The 14658-nt window shown below is 45.4% G+C and overlaps 1 protein-coding gene across 4 annotated transcripts in view; it reads left to right on the plus strand.

The window, feature by feature from the left end:
* The window catches only part of CDH17 (cadherin 17), a 440636-nt gene that overhangs the window by 144736 nt on the left and 281242 nt on the right, over nt 1-14658 (plus strand). For all 4 annotated transcript variants that reach the window (XM_069621361.1, XM_069621360.1, XM_069621359.1 and 1 more), the window contains exon 3: nt 6992-7090. In XM_069621361.1, coding sequence (XP_069477462.1) covers nt 6992-7090 — 99 coding nt within the window. The remainder of the gene's footprint in view (nt 1-6991; nt 7091-14658) is intronic.

Here is a 14658-nt window from a genome sequence, read left to right on the forward strand (position 1 = left end):
CAGCGTATCCCGGTAAGCTCTTACAAATATGTGACAAGGGAGTTTCGGCCCCCATACTCTAAATCACTAACACAGCCGTGTCCACCTTTTTTACTTTTAGTTAGGTGTAGATATGTGTATGTATACCTTTATGGCACAGACAAGAGCGGACGTCTCAAAAATTATCACCCAACTTTATTCACTGCGCAAATCCTTTCTCACTCACCGTAGCTCATCTCCTTCCCATTCCCATACACTCTCATGTGATTTCACTTGCAACTGATCAATTACTAGTTATGACCAACACTCTCTGGCACCACCTCGCGGTCAACCGTTCGTCTCCAATACTCACACGGTGCGCGCACCCTTCACAATGCTTTTCCACTCACACCTCGTCTTTTTTCCTCCCTTTCCTCCCTGGCCAGCTGTCCCTGTTTTTCTGCTAAGGTTACTATGTTCACGTCTGTACGTGCCACTACTTAATCCCCACTCCTACAAATGTGCTCCCTATTTTATAGTTCTTCTACAAGTATATTTATCTTATACCCTTTTCGCTTTCTCCCCCTGCCCCGTGGAATGGAAAAAAGAAATAGAGAGAGTAGCAATCACTAAAAAATATTCCCGGTGTCTCCCTTTGCCAGACACCAATAACTTATTTCTTACTTCTTCATATATTCCCAGTACTAGTTTAGATAGCACTATGCGGCGCCGCCTTCCACCCCCTTTCGGAGCTAGGTTTCCGTCACTTCTACCACTTCACTTATTTCTTACTCCTAATGGCCATATGCAAAGAAAAGATAAAGAAAGTTTCAAGACCCGTCTTTAGTAGACCCCGGTTATTCTTCTCCTCTACCTGTCACCGTTCTCCTGTTATAATTTCCCCTCCCTTCCCCTTTACGATCGCTCGCACTCAGTACTCACGTGCCCGTCTTGAACCGATAGTCTCCGAAACTGGGTCCGTCCAGGCAGTGTCACCGGTAACTCAACGGTCAGCCCCTGGCTCCGGCGAGTGGCACTCAAAGGGGATTTTTTTCCAATCGGGATCCCGTACCCTTTCTCATTGAGTGCGCACTTCTTATTGTGCCGGTCGCCGTTGGCGGGCAGCCTCCCGGAGCCGGCTCACCGTGCGTATCCCTTCTCGACCGGAGATTCTCGTGCCACAAGGGGGTCGTTAAAAAGGAGTTAGGAAAAATAATTTGGAGATATCACGCTATCGGGGTCACCACTGAAAGGAAGCGCCCCCAATTTCAGCACGATCCTCCCCGCAATGAGAGACAATAAGGGACTCTCCCGTAGTGGGAATAAGACCAAGACAGAGTGCGGGTGAGCGTAAGTGGGAGTTTATCCAAAGAATAGGGCATGCAAAGAACTCTGCAACCTCCGAGAGCGCTCTGTCTGACAATAGCAAAGACAGGCGTATTTCTAATACAAAAAGCGTCATCAGAACCTACACACTATAGGGGGCACAAGTTAATTGGGATTGGGTGGCGTCGACTAGCTATAGGTGTTGCTGCAGCGTGGTTGGTCTTGGCGTGAGGACGTCACTGGTCAGCCTCGTGGGTTGGGTTGGGCCTGGCAGGCCAGCTTGAGGTCATCCGAGCGGTGTTGGTATGCTGGGGCAGCCTGTGACAAAGATGAATACCTTTCCTGACTCGTTTGCCCTAGGCCATGCACACTGCAGTTATTCAAGAAACGACATCTAAGTTCATCAATAAATCGCTCAGCAGTTTGTCTTATAAAATAAACGCAACACATGAGGAATGCACCTCGTGAGAGGTCCGGTGGTTGTCGGTTGGGGTGAGATTTACCTGTGTCCTATTGACCGGTATTTTAGGTCGAGGGGCTGGGCTCTGGGGCCTGAGCCGAATGATACATGTCTGTCTGCCGCGTTAGAAGTTATTATATAAATGGGTCTCTGTGTCTTGTCCCAGTGATGGGGGTCGTCTTTGCACGGGGTCATGATTCTTGGGGTGGTCTAGGGGGGGGTTGTGGGATTTACGAGAGGGTGCTGGTAGATCAGTAGATTCAAACGTGGGTTTATTACCGTGCTGTAAATAACACAGGTGGCGGGCTGTGGCCTTGGGTGCGGTACCGGGGCCTCTGACTCTCTGAAGCGGCTCCAGCTTGGTTGGGGGAGGTGAGGGAGCGCGGCACATGCCTTGGCTTCTTTATCTGGCAGGCTTGGTAGGGTGGGAGGGAGAATGGCCTTGCATATATTCACAAAGGTTTTTTCCTCGTGCGTTGCTAACTTTTGAATGCAGAACTTTTATAATGTTCCGCCTTATTTTGATGTTATTTAAACACACATATATATTTCAATTTCGTTACACATTTCTTTAATACAGTCGGTCCGAGTACCTTTTCATTACCTAACATTATATTTACTACATGGTGTGATTATTTTATGTACATTAGACGTTACACGAGGTAGTTCTAGGTTATGGCCTACAGAGATTGATGCTCGCTGCTTTGGGTGATTAAGAAAACATATATGAGTTCAGGTTTCTACATAAAATTGAAAGAACACTTATACAGATAAAGGCTATACATTTGGTCGACATCTTTCTCTGTGGTTATAGCAGCACTAGTCCAGACCTGGGGTGGTATCATGTAACGTTACATCCTTATGGCTTATTCACAGTTTACAGGATCTGTTTAAACAGAGGTAGTTCGTTAATACCAATACTTGAATTATTTTCTACTTTCTTCAGATAGTGATGCTTCAGCTTTTTTCCCGTCACCCTGGCCTCGCGGACCAGTTCGTGCGGGGTGCAATATTACATTGTGAACGATAAAATGTTACAGTGTTAGCATCTCGGGTTAGCTCATACCCGACTTTCTCATGGGAACGCGCTCGCAGCGGATCTACCAGGGCTACTGCGGCGGCAGAGATGCATGAAAGGCCCTCCAAAGGTGGGGGCCTCGTTACAGTGTGCTGAACTCACGCCATGTTTGCTAGACAAGATGGCTTCTAGGCCTAACTGATTTTTGGTATATGCAGGGAACGGATACGTGTGGGCAATGTCGTCGGCGGGTGAACCCTCCTCCACCTGGGCCCGGGTGGCATGAGGGGACGGCCACCGAGTCATGGTCCTCACCTGGGGAGAAGGCTGCAGGTGAGGAGGGCCTCGCGGCCAGTCCCCTGCACGTAGGCGACTCATATGCGGGATTGCTATACCCCGTGGCTGCCTTAAGTTCTCTTAGCGGGTAAAGCCCCTCTGTCTTGCTCCATTCAATGACTGGCTCAGACGGGGCTGGTGGCGCGGTAGGCATCTCACCCCCCTCTGTACATACATTTAGTATCCAATCTGTGGGTGGATCTTCCACCTTAATTTCTTCAAACATCTTCCACAGTTCTAGAACAGCAAGGCGTTGCTCTAGCTTCTTGCCGGTATATGTGGCATGGAGGAAAGTCATCATGTGTTGTAAGACGGCTTTAGAGAGGGACCCATTGCATGGCCAAGGCATAAACATCTTATTGGCGGTACCCTTAACCCACTTGGTGCTGTACTTCTTCAGTTTTGGTGCATGCTTAGGTAGCTGCTGGCATAAATGTGCAAGTGGGGTAACTTCCTCCATTCTTAATTTCGTCACCAACAATATTTATACAGTTTTTAACCTTCCAATGGCATGTGCGAGCACCAAATACGCAAGCTCCAATCCAATCTTTTCACGCCAAAATTTATACTATCAATTTACTCAAAACCCATCAATTCACTGGCGATTCCCTCTTAGTTACAGAATCGCGTAAAGCCAAATAACATTTCAACCAACCAATGATACATTCACTTTACATTCGACGTACATCAGAACACATGTGACAGACACTTGACAGACTAGACGGACACCAGCTGGTCATACATATACCTGCCTTCTAATCAATACCCCGACATGGGGTGTAAACGAACCCCTTTAATGCCATCTTTAATCATCACCGTAGCCTATCGTCCCCTATTATGTGGGCTCTGGGTTCAGGTTCTTCTGACCGCTGCATTAAAGCGCAGGAACAAGGCGAATCCTTGCGTTTTCTCTCGGGTGCTCCCCCGGTATTCTTACATTTTCTCTCGGGTGCTCCCCCCGGTGTCCTTACGTTTTCTCTCAGGTGCTCGAGTCATTAACCCCTTATATATATACAGTCTTCTCTGTTTCTGACTATTTTTTCACCACCACCCTCCGTTACCTTTCCCTTACTTGATCTAATGCCTACAAAACATTTGCCAAAGTAACAAGTTTATTGTTTCACTCAACAATCACATCTTTTCCTCTCTGGAACCTCAGGATCACTGCCCCTTCCTCTTCAGCCTCTTGCGGTTTTTTCATCCGATTGGCTACCCGTGGGAATGAGAAGGGTTATTCTTGGAAAGGTAGGTTCCTTGAGACCCACTGCATAATTTTTATGGACTTACTCTATCATTGTCCACGCGGAGCTTCTCAGCCTACTCAACCGGAATGGCGAAAGAACTTGTGATATTGCCGAAGGCCTAGAGTTACTTCGTGCTGTCGGTCTATAGGTGTCTTATAACTTTATTAATCAATAATCCATAATTGATAATCAATGGCCGAAACCATCCTCACGCTACCAAGTGTTCCGGAGGAGAAGAATCCACTGACGGGCCCATAGATCAGTGCTCATCCTCTAGAACCAGTAAGACAAGATAGCTGCACCATGTGAGGACAGGGGGTGCAGGATTCACTTACTCCAACACGACTCAATAATGAGGACTCAGTAGTTTGGCAAAGGGCAGTCTGTTTAATGACAAGTACATCAAACAGAGAAGCAGTTGGGAATCAGCATAATGGCGATCACCTGTCTCACTCCGACTTCCTCGAACTTCAGTTGAACAGCAATTCCTATAGGCAATATTCGTCATCATTGACGTCTAATTCTACAAAAACTTGACATGCAATATAATTGGTTAGGAAAGGTAACTTAAGTATAAGGCCTATATCTGTATATGATAGTAGAGCATGCGGATTGGATAATTCTTATCGGGTGGGCGTCTATGCCCATCCCACAACATCACACGTGGTTGACATCACTATAAGTACGACGTCTCATTGGTTCTACGATATATAGAACCCTAGATAACTTGGTCCATTGTGATTGGGCAGGTTACACCCCTAGACATAAATCCCCATTTTAATTAGCAGCATGCACAATGGACACCCGGGTGCCTGGTGTCCCTAGTTTCACCCTGCCTCCCTTCCATCAATCAGTACCTTAGGGCTATGTGCCAATTAGTTGGCTGGGTATGGCCTCGAAACTGTAGCCTCTTATCAGGTAAAGTTATGGCATTCATGGGTCCTGGATGACATCAGGCGGTGGTACCTCTTCGCGCCTGGCTGGTCACATGTCTGTTCACCATGAATCTGCTTCAGTTTCCAGCTTTTAGTGTATTTAATTCTGTTTCAGCCTCGCCACCTGTATGGGCCCCCCTTATCTTGACCTTCATAGGGCAGGCTGGTATGCTCTGAAGTTTGAGCCTTGTTAGCTGACACTCTCCTCCCTTTCTCTGGTTGACCTCGATTTCCTAGGCATGAACGGCTCTTTGTTGAGTTTTGATTCCGCTCCTTCTCTTGCCTCTGGCTGGGTTACGAAACTTGGCCTGTTAGCCCTCCCGGCAGCCTGGGTATATTTCTGCTTTACAAAATGGAGTCGCACTTGTATAATGTGTCTTATTGAGGTAGATATATAGTAGGCGCTTGCTGCTCTATTCTTCTGCTAAGCATTGCAAGCCGTATCGGTTCTTCCATCTGGTTTCACAGCTATGTTTCCTTACATTTTGCCAATGTCTCTTCTCTGTGTCCATTACATTTATTTTCGTAGTTACTCGCACTGGCGTGCTTGTTTTCGATAGATGCTTTTTGTTCATTCACGAGTCTGTTTGGGGCTTGTGTCATTACCACTGGACTTCCATTAGGGCTCTTTGGGTCTCTTCGTGGACCATCTGTAGGTACTCTTCATTTCGTATCAGCGGCTGGTACGGCTGTCTTATAGGGTACCGTGCTGCCCAGGGTTGTCTGGTTATGGGCGCTTCAATAGGTATGGATCTCCTGATGCACACTGGGCAGAGTCCCAGTGCAGCTCTTTGTTGGTTCATTTGCTCCTCATACATCACATATGTTGGTGAGTACGCTCATGGTACCTTGAAATGAGGAGATGGGGTGCAGGCCATGTCTGGGACCTCCTCTACAATCCCCTTTTGGAAGGACCTATGATGAAGGAGGTTGGTCTTGAATCAGGAGGAAACCAGGATCCAGCTGTCCTTTCCAACAATTCTGCTACATCTCTGGGACCCATATTGTGCCCAGTGTTGCTTGAGCAGCCCAGTCTCAGTGCGAGTAGATGCTGCTGATATCCCTGGTGTCTCACAGGAAATGGTTGTAGCTTTTGGGGAAAGAAGGCACTAGCATATTTTAAATGTTAAAAGTGGATTGGGGAACTATACCTCTATCTGTGTTTTTATTGGCATCGCACAATTGGGGCACAGCAACCACGGATCCCTGGCTCCACAGGGGAAATTGGTCCAGCCAGTCCAGTTTTGGCAGGAAAGTTTTGCATTATGAGTTGGTGTCTTGCGTTCATGTTGTTCTGGTGTGTCTTCACTATGAAGAAGAAAGTCAGAGAACCATGGAGATGTACAGCATGAGAGTAAGATAGCATACCTACCTATGATGAATAAAACAGAAAAAGACTGAGAAATATATGAATGTTATGAGCACATTGGAATCGTGACTTAAAACCTACACATCGAATTGAACATAGCAGAGGAAAACGATTGGTGTGTGTTATACAATGCCCTTAAGTTCAATGCTGTACATGTAATTTAGGAAAACTAGAAAAATGCAATAACACATATCATGGTATGGATGTAATTTATGCTGCTCCCACTGCTCTTCTGAGTATCTTTATCTCCACTGCCACCTACAGCAGCTGGCCATTCAGCATTCATTCAGAAAAAGACCTGTATGTGTAAGCACTTGGCAGTGATTTTCTTGTATTTCTTTGTAGGCTGTAAGTAATGGACAACTTTTCCCAAGTATTTCTACCCCATTGAAACACCTGGACATCATCGTCCCAGAAGGGACCTACAACACCGTTATTGTTCAGGTAACCTACATTAATACGTATTGCACCTGTGCAGGATGTTCAGTTGCACCTGCGGATCATTAGCCTGTGCTCTCTCTTCTTTTCATGGGTACAGCTCTGCATATTCTTGATTTTGACTGTCGCAAATGTATACATATTTTGCATTATTTATTACAATGAATGAAGCCGAATACAATTACTTGTTGTTTTTTGTTGACTTTTGAAAGAGTCTGAATCAATAGTAGAAGTAAACATTATTGCAAAGTAGCATTTATGTACTTCTTTGTCACACATTGGATATACTCTCTAGCAATCACATAAGTCATATTTTCTGCTCTGAATCTCCACTTTTATATTAAGAGTAGAGTAAACTAGCCCACTTCAGCTAAACCTCACATGCCACAGCACCACCCATTTGCCACCCCAAGAGGTTCACAACCAGCTATGAGCCATTGAGCAATGCATTGTGGGAATGCAGAATTATTTTGTGAGCATGTTTCTTTTTTCTTCGCAAATATGTCTTTGTCTTGAAGTACAGAGATATTGTACAGATAACTTCACCAATCCAGGACAGACATCTCTCACATTTCAGGTAAAGGTTTTTTCCAGCTTTTTTGAACTCACCATAACATTGAGGGTGTTCAGTAACATACTCTCAATTCTTCAGAAATGAGGACGCCAGGTGTTTTTTCTCGGATAGGAAGTTGACACTGCGCCCGTGTGACAGGAGAGAGGGGCGCTTGTAGCATGGCGGAATGACTAGTGAGAGGGATGAGGGATGAGAGTGGATGGGAAGGAGTGAAAGGTGCTGGAGTTTGTTGGTGTGGGAGTGGGGGGGATGGTGGCGCTGTTTGGGTCGGGAAGGGATGCTGAGGCTGGTGTTCTGGCGCACGTGGGTTGTCTGACTGGGGCCATTGTGTGACTGTAGGGTGTACATTTGTTCCAATGGAGGACACCTTGGGTTCTAGTGATTCTGGCTCTGAGTGGCAGTCATCTCCTATTAAAAGGAAGTGTAAGTCACAGGTTGAGTAAAGGAGCAGGTCTCCTGTGGATGGAGTAAGGGGCAAAGTCTGTGGAATCACTTTACCTTTGAGGTACTCAGTGTTGGAGAACGAGGAGGTGGTGCCTCATTGTCGTGAGGCGGTGTGGGGTGCTGTGATTGGCAATGGGTCTTGCAAGATGCAAAAGGGTGCTTATGGTACCCATAAGGTGAGGGATTTTGTAGTTCTTGTGGAGAGCGATGTGAAGGGTCAGGATTTTTGGCTGGTGTCCCCACTGGAGATAGCGATATCTGTACAGGAGTGGGCTTGTTCACCTCGGTTTATTCGTAAGGTGGGTAGGGGTAAGCTTTTGGTTTCTGTAAGACTTTTGATCAACTGGAGACAGTGTTGCACTTGCGCAAAGTGGTGGGGATTCCAGTGGTGAGTTCTGTGCCGCCTGCACAAGTGGATAGTGGTAAGGGGGTTATATTTGATGGATGAACTTAAGAATGATCTTAAGAATGATAGTGTGGTTGGGGTGCGACGGTTGGGTCAAAGGAATGGAGATGGGGTAGTGCTCTCGACTACTGTATTGGAGACATTTCAGTCTGTGGAGGTGCACCAGTTTCTGTGGACAGGTTATGAGAGGTTCCAGGTGGGAAAGTATGTGCCCCCGCCTTAGCAGTGTTTTCGGTGTCAGAGGTTTGGTCATGTGGCCAGTGTCTGCAGAGGTGCGCAATGTTGTGCTAAGTGTGGCAGTGTGTGCCTTTTGTAGGAACTGTTGTGGGGATCACCGTGTTATGTTGAAGAAGTGTCCTGTGCATGAGGGAGATGCCCGGGTGCAGTCTGTGAGAGTATCTCACAATGTGTTTTATTCTGTGGTGGTTGCGTGGTTGCCAGCGGCTGGGCTGGTTCAGTTTGGGAAGGATTGTCCAGCTGAGAGTTTGGCAAGTGCCCTCTTCGTTTGTTACTGAGTAGCATGTTATGCAGCAACTGGTTGGTTGGGGATTTTTTATAAGAAGAAGAAGAAGAAGAAGAAGAAAGAAGAAAAATCCTGCTTTTGAGTCTTGTGCCTGTTCAGAGAACACAAAGATGCACCAGAGCAATGCACGGGATGCTAATGTCTTCGAAAATAACCCTCTCTCAATACCTCATACATTATAAGCATTGGTTCGTTTGGTTTCCCAATAAATGACACATCGTAGGTTGCGCATATTACGAGTAAGAGAAGCCCCAATAACGAATTAACCTCAGTGACTCATGGACTGCACATATGGTATAGAACTATAGATCATTAAAGCATCCCTGACCCCAGAGAACAAGGCCAAAAGAAGATGTAATACGGAAGTCCCTAGGGTAAGGTCAGGCATAGAATGCACCACCTGCACTCGGCAATTCAGATGCTAATCCATGTACATAGGCACTATTGAACCGTATGGATCAATGCAATGATCTCACTTACGCCTAGCTTGTGACAGAGAGTCGAGATTCTAATAGTTCACGGAGGCGAGTATTATGCAACATCACTTTATTGCATTTTATTTAGTTATTGGGTGTTTGTAATGCGCCTGCACACAATGTGTTTCGAGGCGCATAGCAGTAAGACGATTTTACAAAACTGCTACTCCCAGCATTATTTTTTTGGTCATTGATCCTGTCACCAATGACCCAACGCTTCCTTCTATTAGAAACCCCCCCACCAGCAAACCCCTTCCTCTTTTATTGATCAGAGACATCATCCTGTGTTGTCCAGGGATCCTTGCATCAGGAAGAGCAGCAACACCAAGACCGACCACCAACAACAGGACCAGGGCGTAGTACAACTGCCACCCTCAATAGAACAATTGTCCACTGCAGTAACCCTCTGTCAGGAACAAAGAATACCATTAGGAAGGGCAGGAACCGGGAGGGTTAATCAGAGCTTCGGTGCCATTAAAAGAACTGCGACACTCTTTCATAAAGTAGGAGTAATCAATATTCTGTGGAATGGCACAGAGCCTTCCTATTATGCTTGTTCAAAGGCCATCAGTCACAGCTGTGGCAGTGTGCACAATAAGTTTCCAGTAAAAGCAATAGCACATTCCAATGATTAGACCAATAGGCTGCTGCTTGAAGAATATCCTCCAGGCCAGCCGCAGCCCAAAGGGCCTTCGATGCCTGTTAAGGATTTTAAAGAGGCGTCACACTCCAGACCAGGACTCTTTTCTACTGGTAAGGGATGTGGCGCACAATAAAAACGTATACATTTATGAATTTGGATTCAACTTTGAGAAGGCAGCCAACCCGTCTCACACCACCATTAACGTGCAACCTGTGTCGCAATGGACCATAAACCAGGCCGGTGTGTAATAATGAAATATTTATTTGTTTTAATTTTGAATAAAATCAAAACACATTCAATATAGGACAGCAATCACCAGGGTGGTGATAATTACACAGGAAAATGTTAGAATACACTTCATTTAACCTTCTAACCTAAGATACAAAATGACAATTGAAAGAAAGCAAGATTACTTTTGGGTAGTGCTTTTAAATGGCACCATACTTAAGCATTCCCTCAAACCCCTGTTAACCAAATTTTGTGTGGGTGGAGAGGAGTAGAAATGAGTCAGGTATACTATGCAAAAATCGGATTGAAGATCCATCCTACCACCCCTGAATAGGAGGCAAACATCGGATTGAAAATCCAACCTACCACTCCGGTTTGGGAGGCAAAAATCGGATTCAGCTCCCTTGAAAAATGTGTAAAATGGCACTCGGAATTCCTGAATGGTGATTTTACATGTGCGGTTAAATGAATGAGATGAGAGTTTGCAGGACACCCTTTTTGCTCACTGTACCTTTCACAGATAGGAAATATCCATTTGCATATCAGTCTTTGTCCTGCCCACATGGGCAGTCCAGCACCGAAATGCTATGCCAATTCCTCTCTGAACAAGAGTACCAACAGCAACCCCATACACGTGTTTCAGCCTTGTTGGGCCTCATTTAAGCTTCCTCCTTTTATAAACCGGATGACATCAGAGGATTTTTACTATGTGGGCAGAACTAAGCTGGACCTACCTCTAAGAAGGAATAGGTCAGTCTGTGGATGTCGCCGCCTCCCTGTAAGCAGATTGGACTGAAGGAAGTGACTCAGTATTAGTGTGGGTGTTTTTTACAATGTGCTTAGTGCTACCAAAGTTACTTTTGCCAAAATCAGTTATGACACAAAACACTTATATTCAGAAATGTCATCATCAGGAAAATTAGATAGGCAGATCCCATATTTCACAAGGGACATTCCTGTCCAAACGCCAAGTTTGTGTGATATTGCTTTGTTTGCCTGGTATTCTTTCGCAATTTCTATGGAAAATATTTTGTCAAACAACCTAAAAATAAATACACATGAGCCTAACAGCATCCGGCATATTTGCATTTAAGTTTCATAACCATGTCATGTATGCCTTTTTCAGAAATGTCATTTTACTGGAGTTTGCATCCATGCTAGGATAACACACATAGTTTCACTATAATGGTGCAAAAAGGTCGCCAGGACTCCCCTTTGATCTTAGACAGTTGAAGCTGAGGAGAGGTGTCAGAGGATTTCACACTTTAGTGACAGGGCTGTCCATTGTCCCAGGCTGCAGCAATGTCAGGAAGTCTGACGAGGTCACGAATTCCCACACCTTGGTCCTTTCATGCGGCAAAGGAACATCCTTTCCCATGGGGCTGGTACATTTAGAAGTGCCTGCCTTGCAGAAAACTGGTTTTGCCAGCAAATTCGGGGCCTAGTAAGGATGTTAAAGTTCTTTTTGTGGGGAAAAATACACTACACATAGTACAATTTACTTATATTTTGGCAGATTCTCCTCCAACATATATAGTTTTGTTCCTGGGCATGTTAAGTATTATTTCCATTGAGCTTATACGATATACACTCACTGCTTTGCAGAGCAGTGCAACACAGGTTCATTTTTAATTTCCCTGGTAAGTTACAAATGTGATTTTCCTCGCATCTTTATTCTGAACATTTCCATGGCTCTGGACAAGTTTTAATACACAGGAATCTGTTCAAAACAAGGGTTCTTTGACACTGACATAAGCACAAGGAGAGCGAGTGTTACTTTGATGCAAGAGTAAATGCTTGCCGTATGGCCTGAAATGAGATTTTAATTGACACACAATGCCTTTCAGGGAGGAATAGCCCTCCTTTGATGGTGTTCATCCTAAAGATAGATGGGCATGCATGTGTTTTACTGGAACACTGTGAAATGTTGGAAAGATGAAAACAGCACCGGTGTAAAGTCTTTTTAAATGCAGAACATTTTCTTTTTCAGTGGGAGGTTTTGAGCTGGCAGCATAGCAGCACTGCCTTTGAATTCTTTTCTTTGGCGCACATGAAGAAAATACTTGCAGCCATTCTCGGGGTGTTCCGGGTTCCATCTCACCCCATATGTGCTCGGAGAGACAGCACAGCCATTATTTTTGTAACTGCAAAACGCAGTTTCGGTGATATAGGGGAATATATGCTCAACAGACACAGCACAGCCTTTATTTTTGTAACTGCTGAAAATGCAGTTTGGTGATGTAGGGGAAGTTCTGCTGGGCTGGTAAATGTACCCCACAGATCCCCCCCCCGCTGCTTTCCTGAGACTTCTTGTTGCGGGAGAGTAGGGCAAAGTGGGGTTCATCCAGTGGAGTTCTTCTTTCATCAGGGAGTGGTACGCCACAATCCTCCCTTCGTCTTTCATTGGAGAATGTGGAGTGACACCCACTTTCCTTCCTTCCCTTTCTGGGTCCCCGGGGAGGTCCTCATCGGTCTAAGAGGGAATGGAATTAGTACTCTAATAGGAGATAGATAAAAACAGGTTTTAGAATCTTTCACTGACTGTCTTCCCGGAAGGTTGACATCAGTGAGACAAGGCATACATGTATACTGATCAGGGACTTTGAACAATGTCAGAAAACAACTTACTTAACAATACAAAGACATGATTGACTTTTACACCATAGTTTCATTACATGTTTTTGCAATAACACTGAAGAAAAGTACTCCTTGTTAGATAGCTATACCTATGGACCTACCTATTCCCGTTCTGCTTTTTCTTTTTCTTGTTTATTACTCTTCAGGTGTCTCCTCTATTTGACTCTCCTTTGGCTCCTCAATCAAGTGCAAAGTGTGTCTGGGGTGACAAACTTTTAGCTGGTTAATGTGGATCCATTTCTCTTCTGACAACTCTCCTTTGGGGAAGGGGATTCTGTAGGCGACAGGTGAAATCTTGTCTACAATTTCAAAGGGACAGCGCCAGGAAGGGAGAAATATCTGCTCCTTAGTCTGGTTCCTCTGAAAATTGTACAAGTAGACCCTGTCTCCTACTTGGTACTCCTTTTTGATTGTTTTGAAATCATATTGAGTTTTCATCCCCTCTGCCGATTTCTCCGCATCGCATATGCAAAAGCATGCTGAAGGTGTTTTCTTAGATTTTCAACATATTCATGAGCTGTGAATGCGTTTATCAGTGTCTGCTCTTGTGTTCTATAGACCAGATGCTGAGGTAGCACCATCCTTCGTGCAGTCATTAGCTCAAATGGAGACATTTTGGTCGCAGAAGATGGTGTAGACATGATAGCCATCAGGACAAGCAGTAATCAGATATCCCAACTTGGCCCGAATCTGCCACAAACTTTTTTAGAATGCTCACAATGGTTTTATTGTACCTCTCAACTCCGCCACTAGAGGATCGGCGGTATCAATATGAAGTTTCCTTTTTACCCCAACTATATCCCACACCTTTGTCATCACTTTGCTGGTGAAGTGACTTCCTCGGTCTGACTCAATCGTTCCTAAGAACCAAGCTATGCGGTCTAGTGTTTTGGGTGTGGTAGCCTAGGGACTACTTTACCTGGACTATTATGTTGGGGGCTATTTAAACCACACCCGAGCAAGACAACACACTTCGCATTACTTTGCAGCTTGCAACGTGACGCTCACCGTGTCCACCTATTCCCTCGAACCTCGGAGAAGCAGAACCTGCAAGGAGACAAAAGGAACATCATTAGCAGCAGCATCTTACCTGCAGTCTTCATCTTTAAACACTCGCAGCTACTGAAAACAGCTTCCTCGAATCTGCATGCCTCCCAGACAGAACGACTTGAAAGAGGAAGATAGAGGCAACATTAAAGAAAGCAGTAGAGACATTTACAAATTACGAACTGCTCAAAAGGCTTACCTGGCTGGTCGCCTCTCGGCTGGCACCACTCTGGACATTCCACTCGCGCTGAAGAACACAGCGACCTACAAGGAAGGAAAACACAGGTTAGCAAGCTCTGCGCATAGCGCTTACTTACCGCATCATAGCGCTCTTAATGCCCCATCATTTAACAGTGGGGCTCAACCAAGCCAGTTCGCCGCGCTGAAGCTCTGCAGTCATAAGGGAGAAAAAAGAGACATTTTAAACAAAGAAAGGCATGCAGGATAGCAACAAAACTAAAGAACAGCAATAAGACCTACCTGAGCAATGTCAAACCGGCCGGCGTCAGTGAAGTAACTGGACCGCACTCGCCCATGAAAGACAACACGCCCCTGCAAAGATGGCAGGACGGAGAGCACGCCTAATTCTACCACAA

This window comes from Ambystoma mexicanum, chromosome 5q, assembly GCF_040938575.1.
Source record: "Ambystoma mexicanum isolate Mex_15411 chromosome 5q, UKY_AmexF1_1, whole genome shotgun sequence".
NCBI lineage: Eukaryota > Metazoa > Chordata > Amphibia > Caudata > Ambystomatidae > Ambystoma > Ambystoma mexicanum.